Source organism: Lutjanus erythropterus, chromosome 11 (genome assembly GCF_056507025.1).
Source record: "Lutjanus erythropterus isolate fLutEry1 chromosome 11, fLutEry1.hap2, whole genome shotgun sequence".
NCBI lineage: Eukaryota > Metazoa > Chordata > Actinopteri > Lutjaniformes > Lutjanidae > Lutjanus > Lutjanus erythropterus.
The window spans coordinates 23,850,452-23,872,418 of record NC_139327.1 but is presented as its reverse complement, the minus strand read 5'-3'; the positions used below and the strand labels follow the sequence as shown (position 1 = coordinate 23,872,418).

Below are 21,967 nucleotides of genomic sequence, written 5' to 3'. Positions count from 1 at the left end.
GTCTCTGAAAAGACCAAATATCTCCGGAACCAGCCGATCAATAATCTCCCTTCATGACAGGTGAGTTGGTGAACGCCAGGTCTTCATTTCTCCTTTTTTCTCCGTTAATTTTCTTCTTTGACAAACTTTAGGTGTTTGATTTTCTGTTTGAGCACAGACCAAACAACTGACACATGTCCACAGATCTCTAATTAACTTTGTTGGTGAGTTGATTTACTCATTTTACTCTTTACTAAACTTAACCACTAAAACTTTCTCAAAGATCCTAATTTGATTTGTTTTGGTGAAGAGGGTTTACTCGGACCAAATTTTGAGATACTGAACTGAACAAACTGAGTTATTTTAGCTGTTTATTGCTGCAAACCTGAAAAGTTGTGTTTTTATGTTGAACTCTGAAGAGTTTCAGAGAATATTTAATTTGGACTTGACTGAAAATTACTTTCTCTCTTTTCTCTTCTGTCTCTCTTGTTAAATGTGTTTTTTTTTTAATTGTCCCGTCAATACATTGATTTATACTGAACTGACTTGTGCTGCATTGTCACCCTGATTATTTGTGTGCTGTTGTTCTGGTGGTTTATTTTTATGAAAAGTGGGTTTATGACAGAGTGTATTCATGCATCCATGTGGGAGAATGACCTTTTAAAAGTTCAAACAGGAAATTGTGAGATGAACTCTAGCTGCACCAGAAAAACAATGATAAAATATTTTGCTGATAATCAGTGCATCAGTGATTTTTGTGATCAGTATTTTGAGAGTAAATGTAAAAAGACCTACTATGTGGACTTTATAAAAAAATATATATATATATTTTCCACTATTGATGGAAGCATACATGCTTTGTTACAAGTTGTTTGAGAATTGTACCAGAATACAAGGACTAAGCTTTGTTTTTTGAATAAAATGCTAGAAATAATTATCTAATTAATATTCGATTAATCAAAGTAATAATGGACAAATTAATCAGTTATAAAAATAGTTGTTAATTGCATCCTGGTTAACAGGAGGTGAAGCAGAGAAATAAAACTATTGGTTAGACAAAAAGTTTCTTTTTTTTTAAAGACTGTTATTCAATTTTGGTCTTTTTGTTTAGTGAATCAGTGAATAATTTTGCCTCCTCGGGACTGAAAATAAAACAAAGATTTGGTTTAACTGGTCATAATCAGTGATGAGAGGTCAGGCATTGCTTTGTTTAATATAATCATTGGCATTGATCGATCAGGTAGATTTATTATTACTATGATATATTACTTGGTCTGTTAAACTGTCAATCAGACCATTAGTCCTGAATATTCCCTAACTTTCTTAGAAGACTGTTCAGATTGGTTGATTTTCCATGATTGTGACGTAGGTCTGTAACCTCCCTGACCCACAGGACTGTTGATCTGTCCTGAACATGCCGAGTGGTGGAGGTGACATGTATCACAGGAGTCGTCATTCATTCATTTCCAGTGAGCTACTGCAAACCACATTACAGCTCAGAATCAAATTACAAACATTTCCAGACTTTCCTGGAGGAGCCACTGTTATCCTCTCATGTAGCTGCTGATCCAGTGACCCTGAAACCAAAAACTATAAACCTGAAACAAACAAGCCTGTTCACCATCAGCACATACATCACGTTCATGAATAATAATAAGCAATGAATAGAATAATAGCGTAAAAAATAATAACAGCATAAATTAGTGATGGTTCAGTCATTTATTCAGAAATCGTAGTGATGGACAGGTTTGCAAATTATAAATGTTACTCCAATAAATTAAAACCTGTGAACACACACACACACACACACACACACCTCATGGTTCCAGTTCCTGCAGCAGAGAGCAACATTATTCCATCTTTTACATTCAGTTACAACCTCTCCAACACTTTCTTCTCCTATTTAACCCATTTCAGCTGAGTTTCTCTCACGCCTGTTATCCCAAACACAAATTCTTTCTAAATATGTTAACACCTGTCAACTCTTCACGAAACCTTCTTTGTGAGTAATTAACTTTTGTTTCTGTGCATCTGTCTTTGTTTATCCCTTCACTCACTCTTTCCCTTGTTGCTTCCTGCTCTTCTCCGTCTTTCTCTCCGTCATCTCTTCCTGTTTCCTTCATTCACTTCAGGATTGTTTATTCTCTTTATTCAGAGGGGTTCTGAATAATCATCCATTCGTCATCTGCTGTAATCGCGCACGCAAACTCCACAAACATGATTTAGTCTGGTTTAGTTGTTGAAATTCTGAGTGTGTGAAGTGACAAAAACGTCTTTACTGTAAATAAAACAAGTGAAACACAGTTAATGTATTTTAAAGTGTGTGTGTAGCACTAAAACCTGATTTCTAAGCTTATCTAACATCTCTGACTTCAGAGCCAAGACACAGATCCTTCACATTAAACCTTACAACCACATCATATTTCAAAAACCACTTCAGTGAGCTGTACAGTCTGCTCATGACACAGAGAAGAACTGATATGGCTTCAGAAAAACTGACATCAAAATCAAAAAACACATGCCAGTATTTAAAAAAAAAGAAGAAAACCTTTGGTTTTCAGTATTAGCACATTATAAAAACACCATGTGTCGACACGTTCAATAACCCTAATGTTCAGAATCACACTGTTGCCTGTCTTGTCAGCTTATGAGTTGCAGAGGATGACTGGATTCTTTCTGCCTTCAGCAACATGCCAGTTTGACTTCCAGGCAGCCTGTTTGCCTTCCAAACTTTCTCCCTGACATTTGGGATGAATGTGAGTTTGGTTCAGTGCGGTAGAACCTCAGTATGGTACCAAGTACTTAAGCTTTCAGTCTCTGAGGTCATGTATCAGCCTGCACTGTGGTGCTCCTGTTAACAGGCCGCCATCTGCTGGTAGGAGAGGAAAAAGCAGCCAACTCCTCCCTCAACTCATTAAATTTCTGTCTGTCGCAGCGCCAGTGTGGCTCATCTTCTGCCTCTCGAAGTCTTCATGCTGTCCTTCCAGTTTTTTTTTTCCCAATATGTATTGCTTAAAAAGTCCAAGTACACACCAGTTAAAAGCACGCCAAGATGTAGAGGCCAACAGTCCAACAGAAGGAGAGACTTTTATTTCAGCCAGTTCCTCTTCCTTTGTAACACAGATTCAATCTGTTGTCCAATCTGAGGCCTTTCTGGAGGCTACTCTTCAGAGCACACTGTTGGCAGTGGACCTGCATTGGATTAGATGGTGCTGCCGACTTAATTTCCTCAGAAGAGCCGGACCTGTTTCTTCAGTTCATTTTTCTTCCACTGAGCAAGACAATCGAAGGCAGACATGGACATGCCAAAGACTCTGTAGAACTCCTCTGGTGAGAGGTGGCGCTGGCAGGAGAGAGGAGACAGAGACGGAAAGTCAATGATAACTACTTGCTTACAAGCGTGCTCCAAATAGTTTCACCAGACTAATTCAGAAGTCTGCCAGAGCAAATGAAAACATGAGCTCAGCAGGTTCGTTTGGCCTCCAGGCTAAAGAAGTCCCAGTCTGTCTCAGAAGTTCAATCAATAAATAACTGGTTCTATGGATAGCAATGCTGATTTGTCAGCGGTCCACCAGAGGATGAATCCTAATGACTTTGGGGATCCTTTGACTCTCACACCAGGTGGACATGTTTGTTTTTTTGTGAAATTCCTTGACAACTATTGAATGGACTGACATGCAATTTGGTGCTCACATTCTGTTTGTCAAACTATGACAATCCAGAGCAAAATATCTTGATAACTATACTGGCCAAACTACTGTGGTTTTCACTGTGGATATGTTTTTGCTTCGCTACTGGTAAGGATCTCTGAATGAACAAAAAAACAGCCATTCATTGTGTCAAATACTTTTGGATTGTGAATTGTAATGAACATTACAAACTCCAGAGCCCCTAAACTGAAAATCAGGCTTAGTCTTGTTCTTTTTGTCATGATTCTCCAGTCTGTCTTGATGCGCTCTATAACACACTTTTTTTCCAAGTTGGTTTTGTGGAAGAGTTCAGTCCTGTAGCAGTTTACCTCCAGTCTGGCTCGGTCCACATCACTTGGAAGACGCTGCTGCCCTCTTACTGACACAATTAGGGCTTCATATGGGTAGATCTAACGTACAGAGAGAAACGCAGAGGTAGTGTTAACATTTACAACCAAGCTTCTTGCAACAAAATGGAGGCTTTGGAAAACATGTGAAATACATTTAAAAAACAGAGCATGGTTCCGTCCATTGATGAGTCTTTGCTGAGGAACTTAATTTGATGAATGTTGACATGATTCAAATGCATAATTCAAAAACATCTAGTTCACTAGCTCGCATTTGAATGTTTTAGCAAAGACAGACTGACTTTATTTTTATCTCTGTCACCATCTAGTGACCAAATTCAGCATCGACAACAATGACAGAGCCTAAATAAATGACAAAATAATTAAAGCCAGAGTAAGCAGTTCATTTTTTGGCATCATTGGGCTTCTGCTCCTCCTCTTGGCTCTGTTTTCAGGTTTTAGAAAATCTATGCTGTGATGGGAGACTTTGGCCAATTACTGTAAGTGATTCTGGATAAAGAGAGTTGATTGAGTCTCATTCCCAGGCTGTCAAATACTGACTTTTTGGGTTGGTGGCTTGGACCTAAATCATAAGTATTTGACAACCTGGGAAGGAAACACAGCAATCTACTATCTCTATCTGGAATCGCTTACTGCTCCTTCAAACCCCTCTGTGTTAAGAATTCCACAGAAGAAGAAATGAAGAAAAGAAAGAGTGTATATTTACAAAAAGCAGTAAAGTTTATCAATTATCAACATCAAATATCTGGTCTTTGTACTGCATCCAATCGAATACAAGTCAAAAACGACTTACAGAACGCTGCATTCTGTTTTTATATACCGTAATTTCTGGACTATAGAGCGCACCTGATTATAAGCCTCATCCAGTACATTTTTAAAGGAAAAACCATTTTGTACATACATAAGCTGCACCTGTCTATAAGCCGCATGTGCCCACATTGAAACATGAGATATTTACAAAGAAAGACGGTACACAGAAAGAGTTTTCAAAGTTTTAATAATATACCTTAGCTTTTCTTTCCAAACAGTGCCTGTGACGCGGCAGTAACACAGCAGCAATACGGCAGTAACACAGCACTAAAAGGGCTGGTTAAAAAAACATACCGGTAAAAGTCACTGAGACGCGGCAGTAACATAGCAGCAACACGGTAGCACAGCGAAGTTACATTAAACTTGCGTCTTCCTCGACACATATATTCCACCTGTCTCACTCTTACCTTTTCTGCTCGAGCGCCCCTGGCGGCCGTTAGAAAAAATGCATAAATTAGCCGCATCATTACATAAGCCGCAGGGTTGAAAGCGTGTGACAAAAGTCGCGGCTTATAGTCCGGAAATTACGGTAGGTTTTCCACAGCGTCCCAACTTTTTGGAGTTGGGGTTTGTACAGTAATCAATAATGTGAGTCAGTCAGCTTCACAAAATTTCAATGAGTCAAGTAGGTGTTGTGAAGTGAGTGTGAGATGGATTCACCATTCAATATGAACTTTAAACAGGCAATACATCATCCTATCATCTATGAGCCATTGATCCAGACCTTTCACTCTTGGCTCAGTTTGCCAGCTTTGGCAGGAGCATCTTACCTTGTATTCTGAAAGAAAAGGAGAAGAGAAAACACACTATCAGTTACCTTAACTGTTGCATTCATTGTCACCTCTATTCCATTATTATATGCACTCTGATTATATGTATCAGCATGGGAAGTAAATCAGGTGAAAACAGTAAAAACTCTGGATAAGTTTTAAGATCTAAAATGTAAAACAGGCTTACCTCTGATCTGCCAGTTAACTGCATTACTGCTGTCATACTGGTAATAATCTGCACTCGCACTCCCAGGCTGCCAGAACACAACAAGAGCAGTTTAGCAAACATGGACCAAGAAGATAGATTTCATCATTACAATGGAGGGAAAGGATCAAACAAATCAGATGTAAAGTTTAAAATACTGTATCTATAAAAGTTCTGATCAGTGTCTGTCAATAATTTATCACACTGACAAATATACTAAAATATCTTGCTACTGTTGTATAGTTACTGTCACAACTGACCTCAGGAGGGAAACTGATAAAAATGAGTTTCAAAGGTTCAGTGGTGTATGAAGGACTTTACCATATCTTACAGTTTAGTGAATGACCATCTCTCTCTCTCTCTGTCTCTCTCGCTCTCTCTCTCTCTCTCACACACACACACACACACTCACACACACAAATCATGATTGCTCACCCTGTTAAGTCCATTTCTGCCGTAGCCTGGTAACGAGGATGATTTGGCAACGTATGAGTCTAGAAGAGCACATAAACACACAACCATAAACAAACCCACAAATTATGCAAAATAATATAAACAACATGCTCAATTTGTGAATGAGAGCACAGAATATATATATATATATTCTTCACATATACACAAAAACATAAAGCTCAGTACCACCAGCAGACAGTAACTACATGTAGTTTAATTACTAATTTACCTACAATTTGGTAGTTTAACTACATTCAAATCACAGTAGCTTTTTCAGTTGTGAACTCATTGATCACAATCTATTTAAATTTCGTTAATTCAATTTTCTTTACATTTTGAATAATGACATCTGCCATTAAAATATTTATATTGCGTCAACATCAAATATGTCTGTGATCATTTTGTTTCAAGTTGAGCAAACATTTTATTTTTTCATTGTATATTGTGTCATGTGGTTTAAGTAATTAATTACAAACTACATCTTCCTAACATTCTCATGACATTTTTTGACACACAATATGACACAATGCTTCAGCTCGCTGGCCACAGTTGTCTTTTAATTCCAATCACCTTCTGTTTGATTTAGTATTCTCCCTGTTTTAGCATTTTCCCGATTCCACCTAAAAACCTGCTCTGTATTCTCTGCGTAAGTGCCTCAGTGAGGATCGGTCTGCCCTAGTAGCTAAATCAAACACACAGTGCACAGTTCAGTTGTACCCACTGGTTTAATGTTGAGAAACACATTCTGTTTGATAGCCTTCTCATATGTTTTCATATACAATCTTATCTGTAAACTAACTAGTTGCTGTATATGTTAAATGTTAAATCTCATGGAATAAAAAAGTACAGTATTTCAATCTGAAATGTTGTGAAGATTAAATATAAAGTAGCACAAAATTGCACTTAAGTTCAGTGCTTGATTAGAAGGGCTTTGTTACTTGACACCACTGAACCACCAGCATCTGGGCAACAACGAGTCATATTCAACAGCGGCTTACCGACAGTTGTTGAAGGATTACAAAAGGGTTTTTAAGATCTTTGTCATCCAGTTTCTGAGGGAAACAGTTTCTCCCATTTGGTATGAGAATTCAAAGCAGCAGCTCTCCTGTCACATAATGTAGCTGCTTTTTAGAGTTCAAGGCTGCGGCTGCCTCCCTCCTGACACATTCCTGATGAAGAAATGTACCTCTGATCATACATAGATTACTAAAATCAGAGTGACATAATAGTCAGTGCTTCAACGAACACCTCACCTGAAGCCTGGAGTAACCTTTAACCAATAACACCAGAAGTGGTGTTTAAACCTCTGGTTGTTACATTTAGACCCTAAATATAAATAAAACACAAACTGCACAAATGTGTTAGAGGAATTAGATATTATTTCTGCTTCCCCACATCCTACCACCACACAGGTAACACAAATATTTAATCCATCTTTCCTTTTGTCATCACTCCTTCAGCATGGTTGCATCACTCCTGAACCATTGGTAACCACCAGCATCTAAGCATCACTGAGCAGGACTTTACGTGTGATGTGCACTGATGCAGCTGAAGCAGCAGAGGGCAGTGGAGTCACACTGACACTCAGTCTTCTGCCTCTCCTGTCTGTCTCACTTCTACTTTCACTTGCTTTGTCTTCCTATCTTTGTTTCATGTGTCTTGGCTTCATCATGTATTTGTCCTCAGTCTTTTGCTCTCCTCTCTCTCTCTCTCTCTCCAGTCCACCCTCTCTTCTCCTTCACTCTCTTTCTCTTGTTCACTCTGGTGTTGCAGGAATTGAATTACACAGTAATGTCAAAGAGCTGGGACGAAACACCATGATGCAGTAAAGAACAGGCCAATGTGTAGAGCTACTACACAGTGAGGGTGTGAGACACTGATCTATAATGAGTTTGTCATCTGAACAAGAAATGAGATACAGTCTCATACATTAGTCATGGTGTGTGTCTCAGAAATATCGTTGTTTCATCAAAGTGTGCCAAACAGTGTGAAAACTACTTGCCTAAGCATTTCATTTATCAGTGTTTTTATAGTATGAGAGCTGGCCTGTAATCACTGCTGCCATTTAATCCCTACAGTTAAGGTTTTGGAACCATTTGTAGAGTTATTGATACTCTAATGAAATGATCATGGCATTATATGACAGTCTGCATGCACAAGAATGCAACTTTATGATGTTTAAAAACACTTTCAGAGGCCAACTTGAGATATTATTAGATTTAACACCATGCAGGAGCAATAAAAGACACAGTCCATACATTACAGAAACTGAATAACACGCATTTTACAGTTTGGTTTGTTTGAAGTGGGCTTCCACTTAAATTGATACTGATTTTCTTATCTGGCTAAAAGACATTTTGCTGCTGACCCTGTCCACAGCAGTGCATGTTTCCAACACCAGTACTCCTGCTGCTTCTCCAAACTGGGGGTGTTCTGACCTCCATCTACTGTATGTAATACTATGGATAAGTACCTCATATTCAACTCCACTTCAAATAATCCTGACTATCCTATGTGGAGGTAATGTGATCCCATAAAACACATCTATCTTTACTGTCTAAAGTGTGGTGTGTAACTTTGGATTGTGAAACAGATGGCTGAGGGGTTCAGGTTAGTGACCCTGGGTCGCTACTGTGCTACACCATTCTTCTGTCCCACCTGTAGACCAAAAGAAAAGAGGAGTGTGTGTGTGTGTGTGTGTGTGTGTGCGCGCATGTATGCGTGAGAGTTGATAACAATCTCCCACTTAAATCTCTGCCGCTGTCACAGCAGAACAGACAGGATGAAGGGGATCAGAGGGAAGAGGGCCCGCTGTGTCGTCGTCCCCTTGAGATGACCTCAGAGATCTAAACGTCCCGATGAACCACTCACCGCTGTCTGCGCTGTAGACGGACCTGGGAGCTGAGGACAGAGAGTGACAGCAAGAGGGGAGGAGCGGGGAGAGACGGAGGGAGATGGAGAGTAAGAAAAATACATGGGACAATTGTTTATTTTATCAGCTTTAGACCTTAGAAATACAGAAACTCTTGCATTAGATGCCCATTCTGTGGTTCTAATAATCAATCAATTGAAGAACTTCGTTCAGGCAAACATTATGGCATAGATTAGATTTTGATTTGGAAAAACCCTTTAATAGCACCATGATTTACTGGAAAAATTAAAATCCCAAAAAGATCTGTAGAATCTAACTAAAGGAGGGATATAGAGGGTAGGGTGTAGAGTCAAAATCTAGACTGATTAATACAGATAAACAGCCTCTAGTCAGACACACCTTCAACTGCATGGATACGCAAAGAGATGGATTATTCAACAGAACTGTATATATATATATATATATATATATATATGTATATATATATGTATATGTATATATATATGTATATATATATATATATATATATATATATATATATATATATATATATATATATATATATATATATATATAAAATATAATAACTGATTACTCCAGCTGACTTTTATGTGCCATTAACAAGACATTATTTATCCATACAGAGAAGCAAAAAAACGCTGGGAAAAACGGATGTTTTTTTTACACAAAGAACTAAATAAATTAATAATATATAACATTTGTCCAGTATTTGTCCAATATATATAAGGAGGCCAAAATAATTAACCAATAGAAAGCATTTCACAGTGTTTATTTAGTTTCTCCTCAATTTACAACTCCCAAAATTACACTTTTTTTTAATCCAGGAATACCGTGTACACTGGTCTAGTATGATGGTCAAATCAGTTGAAAAAGTGTGTGCACTAACATCTGGCCGTTTGTTTTATCAGAACAACCATTCAGGTTCTCTGTTATTTCTCTCCAAGTCGTCTGCTTCTTATTTGTTATTACGTTGGACTGTTTGGCAGTCAGCATTTTCTTGTGCTAGCTGCACAGCTCTATTAATTTTCTTACCACAATGCAAAATGAAATAGTCTTTTCATTATCTTTGATCCTCCATAATGTTGCCACAAATTAGAAATGATTAGCTACAAATCAGCAAGTCAGCAGAAGATTTTTAATAATAACTACTACACACTGCTTAGCAACAGCCATAGTCGTGTGGGCAGTCAGATGAACATGCATCGCTAAGACAAGGTGTAGTTAGGATTAGCTTGGTGCAACAGACGTGAAGTCCATTTTAAAGACTGATCGTAACAAAAACCGACTTAGTAGTTAGCTGTTTGTGGCAGGTTTAGTAAAGACAAGTTCGTACGACCCGGTCCTGTGGTACTTTACTTCAAATACTGCTCTATAGGCAAAACTGGATACTTCTTATTTTCCAGATTAACAGATCACACAAGAGGAGACAGCAGTGCTGTGTATGAAGCTTGAACACCATACACTGAATTCAAACATCCAGCTGCTTCTTGAAGAAGCATTTGCTGTTAGCAGATATAAACGTCTCTTGAACTCTGCTTAAAAGCTTCTAAGGAACTAATCTGAAGCTGTTTACTCAGTTGTGCCAACTGAGCAATCGGCTAGTATTTATTAACTGTTAATGAACTTTACATGTTTGAATGTTATTCTTTTATGTGTGCACACTGAAACGTGTCTTTGTGAAACATGCAGTATGTATGAGACTGTGTTAAGTAGGGTAAATTAACATGTCACACAGTAAAAGTATTAGGACAAACAATGAGTTCATTTTCTAAGTAAGGGAAATAAAAAAGGCCAGCTGTTGTGGGACATTTATAAACCATCAGCTGAGTGTAGATAGGTCCCTGACAGCATCAGCATGCAGACAAATCAGCATCAGGACCTACACATCATATAAAATATGTAGCAGCGTGAGGCCACTCATGTTAAAAATGCATATGTTTATGGGATCTACCCACTGCACTCTGTAATTTTAATAGACTGTGCTGTGCTTGACATTTACTGGGTTGTTGTTCTCAAACATAGGTGTTCGACTGCGGAACATAAAACAGGGAAGAGGTCTTTAATTTGCTTAAATTTTGCATTATTATCATTCAAGAAAAAGCTCTTAAAGTGCACTTGTTAATGAGCCAATTAATCACTATAGCAATGCCAGCCCAAGCAGGCTCCAGAAATTCCCTATGGCACATCGCAGACAGTCCCCAGTCGCTCCCTGTGAAAAGAACCTCATCCAAGTAAATCTCAGCTGTTGTGTGCATGGATGACAGTTCAGTTAACGGTTACAGAAACTGTTGTGAGGTTATGTTGATAGTTTGTGTTAAGTTAGTCTCTCATTGCCTGTTTTATCACTTGGTAGTTTCTTATGGTAACATCAAATATGGCTACAGAGTCTTGTTAAGTTCAATAATGACGCTGTCTGGAAATTGCTTCATGTTGCAGACATCTATTCAGTTTGTATGAAATTTCACCCACTGCTAATTACTGAGAGTTGGCTGCTTCATATTTATTGCTTATTCCTTTATTACTGTTGTACTAATTGAGGTTGTATTTTTTTGTTTATTATATCACTAATGAGGATCACTCTCTTGTTTCAGAGCACACACACACCACCACCAAAGCTCAGACAGAAAGAAGAAGATGATTTTAAACAACTGTACCTAAATCCAAGTCCAGACTCTGACATCCCGTATTGGTGAGAAACAACTTGACCCAGCTAAAACCTTCGTTACAATCATAACTGATGAAGTAACAAGTCTACAACCATGCTAGCAGCTCTATGAGGCTGTACTTAGCACAGCGGCTTTGAGCTAAATGCTAACTTCATCATGCTAACATGACAATTTTTTTTTTTTAGTTCGGCACGTTAGCATGCGAATATTTGTCAGTTAGTTATTTGTTAATACAAAGTACACCTGAGGTGGATGGGAAATGTGTTTTTTTAATTGTGTTGGATATTATATGTGGCTTGGAATACATGTGTTATAATACTTATAACTTAAGCATTTAGCAAAACTGTATAAGAGTGACTGATGTCATTTACCTGCAAACTGTGTGATTCTATTTTATTTGAAGTCACAGTGATTAATGATTGTATTCATGTGGTAACTTACTTGCAGACCTCCGGCAGTGACTGTATGCCTGCATTTGTACACACTGATGAAGGCTGGGTGACCAAAGACGTTTTGTGCAGCATACTGCCAGATATAGTCAGGTAAAACTTTATCAAATGATATATTCCTGATTATGACCCGCTTTTCTTCATATGGACTTATGCATCTAGTATCTTGCACCAGGCGGTCAGAGAACAGTGGCAACTCCCCAGGTAGAGCACGTATTCAAAGAGAGCAGAAATCAAAGTACTGGACAAATCAAAGTGTTGACATGTTGGCACTATCAAAACTTAAAACACTCACATCTAACCCGTTGATTACACTGTGCACAGCACATCTGCACTATTCATCCTCCACACAGCTCCATGGCACACCCGCAGTGTTTCAGAAGTGTTTCAGAGGTGAAGTGTTTTGCCTGCCTGATTATGTTTACTTGCTCAGATTTTTGTTGATTCGGTCCTCTTTCCTTGATTTTTGTGGTCGTCTCATGGTTAAGTAGGCTATGTGGTTATATGCTTTCTTTTTTGTCCATTTACATGATTGCGAGTCTGCACTTTCATTTTGAAAATTGACCAGATTCTCTATGCTGTCTCTGTGTCTGACTTCCTGCCAACTCGATCTGCTCTGTCCAAACTGACGCAGCATCTGTCAGAAATAGACTCGGTGCGTACTTGAAGCCGAGCAGAGAGAAGAGATACTTCCAGGACGCTGCAGCACTGTTGGTGGAATCACAACCATTGTGTAGAATGGCTGTGATCAGACCCGACGGACATGGCGCAGCTGTAATGTGACGAAGTTGTTCCCAGTGGAATCGAGCTGTAGGGGGAACATGAATGCGTGTATCAAATTTCAGGGAAATCCACTCAATAGCTGAGATATTTCACTTAAAGCCACAAATGTGACTCTCATGGTGGCGCTAAGGGAAAAGTCAGGGGATCACCAAAGTCATTGTCTGGGAAACATGAATGTCTACATAAAATTTTAAGGAAATCCATCCCATGGTTGCCGAGATCTTTCAGTCTGAATTAAAATGGTGGAAAAACTAACTGACATTGCCATACTTAGAGCCATTTTGCTGTCAATTATTTAGTGGAACTTCATTTCACTTCTATCAAATGGTGGACATCCCATTTAGGAATTAGTCTCCTCTGCAGACTAGACTCTCTGTATTTTCTAATCTGTGTAATAAGAGCAGACACTATAAAGCCACAGTGATTACGCAGCACTGAACACCCACATTATCCACACCTCTGTCTGTCTGACCTCCCTGTGCACACAGCTCATTTCCCTCTCTCTGCACTGCTCTCTGACCCTGATTTACCTCTTAGCTTCATGTCATACATCTTCTCTGAACAGCTCCAAATTGCTTTAGCTCCTCGCTCCCTCTCTTTCGTTCTCTTTTAAATTTAATTCACTCTCTATCTCGTTCTCTCCCTCTGTCTCTCCTGTTAAAACACCCTCTCTTTTATTCCCATTTGACCTACACCTATACACTCTCTCTCTCCGCTCTTAAGAGTCTCTCCATCTTTGTCTCGCTTGCACAAGTGCTGAATGCAATGAGGAATGGGATCAATGGGGGGAGTTAATACAGGAGTGGGAAACCCCCTCCCATCCCAGCTCGCTCAGCATCACAGCAATACACACGCATTGCTCCTCCTCTAAAGGTGAGTTTATTCACTTCCAAACCTCTAACCTTCACCACCGCAGCCCCAAACATCACCATTACCCTAACTGGAATCGAATTCTAATTTTAGCCTTGAATCTAAACTACAGTCTCAACTTTATAACAACCTTAAACTCATGTCAGTGTTTACAGATCATTCATACTTTACGTTATTGACAACCACTCAAAAAACAACAACAAAATGCTTGGTTAGGGTTAGGGAAAGATCATAGTTTCGGTTAAATGATCTCTCTTGTGAGCCCTTTCACAGGTCTGGGGTTACCATCTAGACAGGAGCTAGTTCTTTAGACTGATTGCTGCTGATTCCCACCTGACTTCTGCTGCTGCTGCAAGGAACTTTTATATTTTGTTGATTTTGGACCCCCCTGTGGACAAAAGCAGTTTTTTCCACTGTAATAAATTATCTTCTTTTTAGCTAATTTATTACTCACTAACTTTGCCTGGGAAAATATAAACACAGGCTTGTTTCGTCTGATTTCAAAGAGAATCCGACCTGGCAGGCATTAAGAACAACTAGAACTAGCCGATCTTCGGGCTGGCCTGGCCAAGAGGGCATCATGCATTAAAAAGTGCATTATAAAAGTAAATATAATATAGACATGAACAGACCAAGAAACTGTCACACACAGAGATGCATGTAACATGTAGTACATGGAGTAAAGGTACAAGAAGTCAACTCCTACTGAGAAATTTAAGAACAAAGACAACAACCTCACAACCACAGACTTACAGCCATTGAGGGAGCTGAATCCCAGATTGTTCAGCGCCTCCTTGCTGCTACAACGGGAACTGCGTCTGCTCCCCCACTGGTCATTGTCGTGACAACCCGACCGCGCCTTCATCTCCTCCTTCAGAATCATCCTGCCAATTCCCTGCGTGGAGGGAAGGAGGGAGAAGTAATGAGGAGCAGAGGGGAAGAACAGAAGGATGGGTTAAAGCGAAATGGGCAAATGGACAAATAGACAAAGCGATAAGAGTTGGTTGAGTGTTATGGATGGTGGAATAACACAGTATGAGACAGGAAAAGGTGAAGGTTGTTGTTTGGACAGATAGAGGGATAAGTATGAAGTGAAAGAAGAAGAGGGGAGCATCACTTTGTATCATGTCCAGTGGGTGAGGCTGGAAAGAAACATTTAATTACGGAGCTCATTAAATATTAACACACACACTTAAACTATAAAAAGCAGAAGCAGGAGAATGTCTTCTTTTCTTACCCTGTTTATATTGTGATTCCATCCATCCTCCTCTCCTCCAGACGAAAATCTCCTCACCCTGGAGACTAGAGACAGAGATGGAGATAAAAGAGGTCCTAGATGTCTATGTATCTAGCATCTGGTGTAAATACAAGTTTGTCTAAGCTCTTGTGTGTGCAGAGGTGTGTGTTTCAGATATTGACTGTATAAAAGAAACCTGGAAAGAAGCCTGAAAAGTGAAGCCATTGCAGAAGTGCCTTAAACGTACATTATTTCTAATGTCTAGCAGAATGTTGCTAGTTGCAAAAAAAGTCTGATTGTATGACCTCTGTAAACAGTTTCCTAATGAGTTTATGGTCTCAGTTGCTAGTTTCAAGTCTCCTTCTACTCAGCATGATGTTAATTTTATAAATTATGGTCCCATTTAGAGTAAAATAGATTCTTTAGTGTGGGGCTCCCTTGTAATTGACAAGTCACTACCACAGCAATCTTTCAATCAGGACAGAGGCGTAATGTGCAGTGCGTATTCGTGGCACTGTGAACTTGTTTTTGGTCCATGTTTTCGTCTTTGACCACTCCGTAGTGTGTTTTTAGTTCATGGAAGTTAACTGTAACCTTTTGGTCACCTAAAAATGTTCAAATGTTCAGTATTAACCCTGATAATAAGTCAAGTAAAATAATGCATTAGTGGTTTCAGGGAATCTGCTGATGCAGCATCCATTTTGTTTCCACAACATGACTCAAAAGCTCAAGTTGGAAGAACGATTTCCCAACTTCCCCAGCTCCACCCTCTCATCACTTCCAGCTCCTAAAGTCCCAGATGGTGACAGCCAAAATGCCAGACTGAGTCTTCAAAACGGCAGGACACAAATCAATGATGACATCACAGCTAAGGGGAGTGGTACCTTTTGGAGAGCCAGTATATGGGTAGTAGTTGGACTCCGGGTGATAAATGCTGTTACAGTTGGAGGTGGAGAGGTGGCTGGAATTGACGAGGTTCTCATTGGTCTTACTCTTATTGGCTGTTGGAGACGCAGATGTGTCTGAGGGGACAGACGATTGGAGAATGAAAGAGAGAAACTGTGTCAACACAATTCACAAAACCTTGTTCCTAAGCATTTTTATGATGATTTGTGTGCTTTGAATAACAAAAGGAAACAGAAGGGAAAAGTCAGCCACAGTGGATGAATTCTAAACATGCTCTGCTTTTCCAAGAATGGCTTGCTTGGTTGGTTGGTTTGTTTATTATTGGTCTCTAAAATGGTTCACTTTGGCCAATGTGAGAGTTTTTGTGTGTTTTTTGTTTATGCGCAGGAGAAATAAGACAGACAAAGTAGTGCAGTTACTTACAGAGAAGCAAGGGCACAGCAGGGGGGGAGCAAAAAGAGGAGGAGGAGGGGAGAGGCATCAAAAACAAACAGAGGAATAGAAAACAGAAAGGAGGTCAGAGGAAATGTGATGGGATATGATGCATAACTTCCAGCAAGCAAGCCACGTTGTCGAGGAGGCATTGCAGAGCGACGTAGGAAGGTAGTTAGTGATGTGAAATATTTAAATCACATCAAGAGATAATCCAAATGTTGTTCAACTTGTGTTTTTAATTATACAATGTGAAAAGAGCAAGTTAGTGACATAATGAAGGTCATATTTTGACTGACGTTGTGGTCAGTCTTTGGACAGTCTAAACTTCAACACTGGACACAAAAACACAACTGAGCAATCACTTTTTGGGAGATGTTTTTTTTATTTAAAGTGGCAGTTGTTGAGGATTTTCATTTTAATAAATGTCTGTATGGTTACTATCCATCAGAAAGTGAGGTTACACAATAGTGTCTATGGGGCACTGAGTAAAGTATTGCAATATTTATATATTTGCAGTATTAGCTGTTAAAATATGGCAAAACCATTCACACGTATAAATTTGTTTGCTAACATCTGCTATTCTCAAACTCTCGGCATGATTCTCAGTCGTCCCCTCTAGTATTATTACCAAACACCTCCTCCAGATGCTCTGAAAAGTTTGTTTTTGATGTGCAGCCAGGTTTGACTATGACATACATCATGGTACTAAATATACAGTATATACACCTGATTATGGTGCTCTGGCTTAATATGAAAACTGCTCTATAAATGATTCATGCTGTAAATTCAAATTCTTGCACAGAGCCCAGACCACAGATTGCCTGCTCAGACTGAAGAGAGGGAGGTTTGTCAGCACTTTGTAGCTCAGCGTAAATCATCCAGAGGTGCTTCTGAGGAACTGTAACTCTTGTTGGTCCTGACATCTGAGCGCTGATGGATCACCTGCACACTCTGAGTATTTGGCACTGCTTCTCCGCTTTTATTTCAACTCACCAACTGAATCTTAAATCCTGCCTTTCATGTAGCTTCAACTAACATCACAGCTGTAGTCCTCATCCCTAGATTTAGTTTAGTTTATTTCGCATCATAATTTTTAGTACCGTGTAAACTAAGCAGGTGGTCCACTGACTGTATGAATCTAACCACTGTGGCAGAAACACTGAGTTTTATAATGATGTTACTCAAGAAATTCATGTGCATTGGTCACATCCTGGATGACTGAGAGGAAAGTAGCCTGTAGAGACAGAATATTTTCACATCTAACATGAGAATGGAATATTTTTCCATCAAACAGTGTTGGTGATTGTTACAAGAGTGGAACATCTAACCAAGACAGTATTGGCAAGTTTTATGTTCATTTTTTTGTTGGCTAGAATGAAGTGTGTTATACGATGAGTTAACAAGGCAATTAATCTTGTCTTAGTTTGGTAAAAGAGAGAAATTTGAATTAAGAAGGTGTATGGTTAGATTTTCTTGAGATTATTGTATTGTACTTGTAGATTATTTTGGGAGGTCTTTTAGCTTTTGTTGAAAGGACAGCTGTATATTGTCAGGAAATGCAGGAGAGAGCGAGTGGATAACATGCAGCAAAGGGCCACAGGTTGGAATCGAACCCACGTTGCTGCTGAAGTATCAGCCCTTGTATGTGGGCCACAGGCTGTGCCAACTTCTCACTTTTTCTTACATTTTACAAGCCGAACAATAAATAGAATCCATAATTAAAATAGTGACTGACAGCTGTTCCAATATGAAACAGTCAAAATGAGCTCCACATCAACTACCTACAACAGTTAAATTTTGCTTAAACATTAATAAACATTACATTTTTAGATATTTTATATAAACTCATGGTGGATTTTTCTGCTTTGAGTAGTTGTGAGTCTCTGTTGAGGCTTGTAGAGGAAATGCTTTCATTTCCTCTGAATATTTTCCTTTGAAGAGAAGTTGGAGAGGAGGACTGAACGTCATCAGAGGCACCAGATGTTTGACAGACCAGAACTATAATTGAGATTTAGCTCAGATCGTTTCTCTGACTGATTCATTAAGTCAGACAAACAGAAGCATGTGTCATGCTGAGAATGTGACAGGTAGACAGTCTAACAAAAGCTACAAAAGCTATAAAAAGCACAGCACCGTACAACTAACCTTGTCTCTTATAGATGGGGGGTTTCCTGTAGATGTTGGTTTCTTCAGAAGCTGTGAAGAGAAATAACGAGAGAATAAGTGTGCAAAAAGGAGCAAAGGGAACAGGGCGAGAGGAGGAGAGGAGAGGAGAATCTGGACTTCCTTATTCATTCTGTCCCACCAAATGAGTTGTGTACATTTACAGTCTCCTTAACCGTAAAGCTGACAGCATGGGTTATAAACTGCTATGGTGGAGACAGTACCGTGCATCCAGACAACCTGACGGACATGCAGAGAGGCTGATTAATACAGATTCACAGGCTTATTACGGGAAAGAGGAGCAGATGGCACGGGAATAAAGACGAGGGAGGAGAGCAGTTGAAGGGTGGAGAAAGGGCTGGGTGGAGAGGCAATGGGACAAGATAAAGAGGAAGAAGTGGGAGAAACTTGGAAATTACAGGAGCATGTGGCACCTTGTAGTACTCATTTGCTTTCTGTGTAATCATTCAGCTTCAAGTGCTGGAAAAGCTCCACACCAACATTCACATTGCACTGTTTTTTTTTTTTACAGTGCACTAAAAAATATATTTTCTTTATTAGGCTGTATTAGATCCATTATTAGACTTTCGTAGAGGGTAATTATGGGCACATTATAACAGACCTGTACTGTAAATTAAACTGTACTGTTTCTGGCTGTTAGACTCTTACTAGACTTTATTAGAGGATACTTATGGACACATTACAGCAGAACTGCACTGTAACCTAAAGTGAAATCACATATCTGCTATTCACCCATTTACCCAAATCAAAATGTGAACTGGATCTACCAAGTAAAGGCCAAAATGAAAGAAATAGTGGAATTTTGTTTTTCTGTGTTTGACAGTGGGAAACATTACAATTTAGTTTACAGTACAGTTCTGTTGTACAGTGTCCCTACTTGTTAGAAAGTCCTACAAATGGTCTATACTGTCTAATAAAAACATGATATTTCTATTCTTTGTCTAATTTAACACAAAGTACAGCTGGCTATGTCTTATTAGTGCACTGCAAAATAAAGTGAGACAACATATTACATTGAATTTAAAATACTTTATAATATAACCTGCAATAAAACAACAAATAAAGCAAAGAGCGTGCCACGAGCCCTGCCAAAGTTAGAGGTTTGACTCCCATTGGGCCATCCACACTAAATTTGTATGCACTTGTGATTCTATCAGGCACTCTGGATAAAAGCATCCACCAAATACATTTTGCTCAGTGTTCAAAAGCATGAAGAGAGTGCTGTCGCAGGGCTGGCAAGGAATAACAGCCTCAGAAATACAGGAGAGAGGGAACATGCAGTGAGAAATGGACTGAAGGCATGGAGAAGGAAGGAATGATGGAGGGAAACCAAATGCACAGCTTGCAGTGAAAAGTAATGTGAAGGGAACAAAGACAGAGTGAAAACATTCAGGGAGGAGAGAGGCATTAACTTGATAAAATGGAGGACTGATGGAATGGTTCAACAAAATGAACTGGTATTAGTTGTTAGATTAAAGCATTCATATGTTATATAAGGGCTCCAGAGCAGTGAGATAAATGAGACAGAGACTCCCTGCTGGAGTACGATGAAAAGAGGACTATTACTTTATATTTTTATGGATGTTAAAATAAGTCAAAAGACGAAAATCATAAGGGACGACAACAATCACTGAATTACAGCAAAATATGTTGTTTTAGTTTCTCTTATAAAAGTAACTTTGATCTCTATAAAGGCTATAAAATATTTAACCTCTTCCACTCCTTCCCTCTCTATCATTTGTCATTTTACTGTGGGTGGTCAGGGCATATTTTGGGATGAGTGGTATACAGGATATGAAAACTAGGAACCTGAAGATTATTTTGAGATGCAACTCAATGCAGCATGTAATAAAAGTTTTAATAAACGTGTTTTCTTTATGCGCCTTTTCAAATTTGGAACATTAAGATGTCCATTTCCATGCTCTATTGAGTCTCAGGAGTTGTTGCTGCAGTTTTGATAACATTTATTACACAGATTTGGTGCAAAATGTAACCATTTTGACCACTTGAGAAGTGGTCCAAAATACCACATTAAGACATCAACACCTTGTGGAACACCACAGAAAAATTGGTGTAAAAACTTCTGACTTTTGGAGATTTCTGTTGTATTTTTCAGAAAATGGATTTTGAGCATTTCTGTTCAGGAGATTTCTAAGAAATCCGCATTTTACCTAAAAGAACCATTCACTTAATGCTCCAGGTCTCTATTTTGTGGTTGTGGAGTTTCATGAGGATGTGATTATCTTGGAGGTCACTATAGGTCATTTTATTCAGAGAAGTCAAGTTTCAAAAAATGGTCTCGCTACAATGAAATGGTTACTATGTTGACTAATTTTATCACATATTAATACATTTGGGCTCTCAGGTTCTCAGCTTCCACTCATACCCAATTTATGCAATTCCAGTATTGTTTGGGGACCCCAGTACACAGAAATACAGAATAGATGAAAGTAACACATTTATATTGCATGAAAAAAACTGAATGGTTTTTGCCCCAAACTGCATGGGAATAGCATCAAACACCCATGTCTATAAAGAGAGACTCTCTGGGCACCCACAGAACCCATTTTCATTCACATATCTTGAAAATTGCCGTGCCAGTTTTTCCTTCACCAAAATTTAGCCTAACATTGGCGACTTATTTAGCCCCCTTCTTGAAGCTGGCATGACATGGTTGTACCAATGGACGCCTTATGCTCGGCCTATTGAACTACACTTTTAGAGGGTCCAGATTTTAAAAAGGTTAAGTGCCAAGGGGCCATCATTTATATTTCTTTTATCTGACCTGTAAAGGAATTCAAATGTGTAAAACACTTTATTGCTTTTCATAACTGGAAAACAAACATTATGCACAAAAGTAGGTGGAAAAACAAAGCACGTTTGTAATCTTAGATTAGACGTAGCTTGTTGTTTTAGTAAACTCAGTGTTGCACGTAACATCTTTATTTTATTCAGTTTGACTCTCCTGAATTCCCTCTGCTCAAATAACCTGAGTTAAAGCTTTTTAAAGAGTAAGTGTCTCTGTGCGTCCCAGCTTCCCTCTCATTTGAAATAAATTATCTATTTTTACTTTTTTCAGATTTATCAAAGATCAAAGGGTCCGACAGAGGTCATTATAGGGCCAGATTCATCTTACAGGCTGCCAATTAAATGGCCTGCCTTAGGTCTTCTGGTTTCATATACATTTATACATACACCAGTCCTTTCACTCTAGTGAAGAGTAATGTCAGCCAGGGATGTCCTAGCAGAAATAATGAGGTTAAAAAAGTG

General features: G+C 38.9%; 1 protein-coding gene across 3 annotated transcripts in view; it reads right to left on the bottom strand.

Moving 5' to 3' along the window:
- Positions 1 to 2,982: 2,982 nt before the first annotated feature.
- Positions 2,983 to 21,967, bottom strand: part of LOC146319131 (actin-binding LIM protein 3-like) — a 57,745-nt gene continuing 38,760 nt past the window's right edge. Inside the window, exons 14-23 of one of the 3 annotated variants that reach the window (XM_084729731.1) lie at positions 18,659 to 18,709; positions 16,057 to 16,194; positions 15,173 to 15,237; positions 14,689 to 14,830; positions 9,146 to 9,175; positions 6,257 to 6,315; positions 5,804 to 5,870; positions 5,617 to 5,624; positions 3,998 to 4,078; positions 2,983 to 3,322 (exon numbers count right to left, since the gene is read on the bottom strand). In XM_084729731.1, coding sequence (XP_084585857.1) covers positions 3,209 to 3,322; positions 3,998 to 4,078; positions 5,617 to 5,624; positions 5,804 to 5,870; positions 6,257 to 6,315; positions 9,146 to 9,175; positions 14,689 to 14,830; positions 15,173 to 15,237; positions 16,057 to 16,194; positions 18,659 to 18,709 — 755 coding nt within the window. In that variant the 3' untranslated portion in view covers positions 2,983 to 3,208. Of the gene's footprint in view, positions 3,323 to 3,997; positions 4,079 to 5,616; positions 5,625 to 5,803; positions 5,871 to 6,256; positions 6,316 to 8,951; positions 9,176 to 14,688; positions 14,831 to 15,172; positions 15,238 to 16,056; positions 16,195 to 18,658; positions 18,710 to 21,967 lie in introns of those variants that run through there. The other 2 variants (XM_084729728.1, XM_084729729.1) reach the window with 2 other exon arrangements.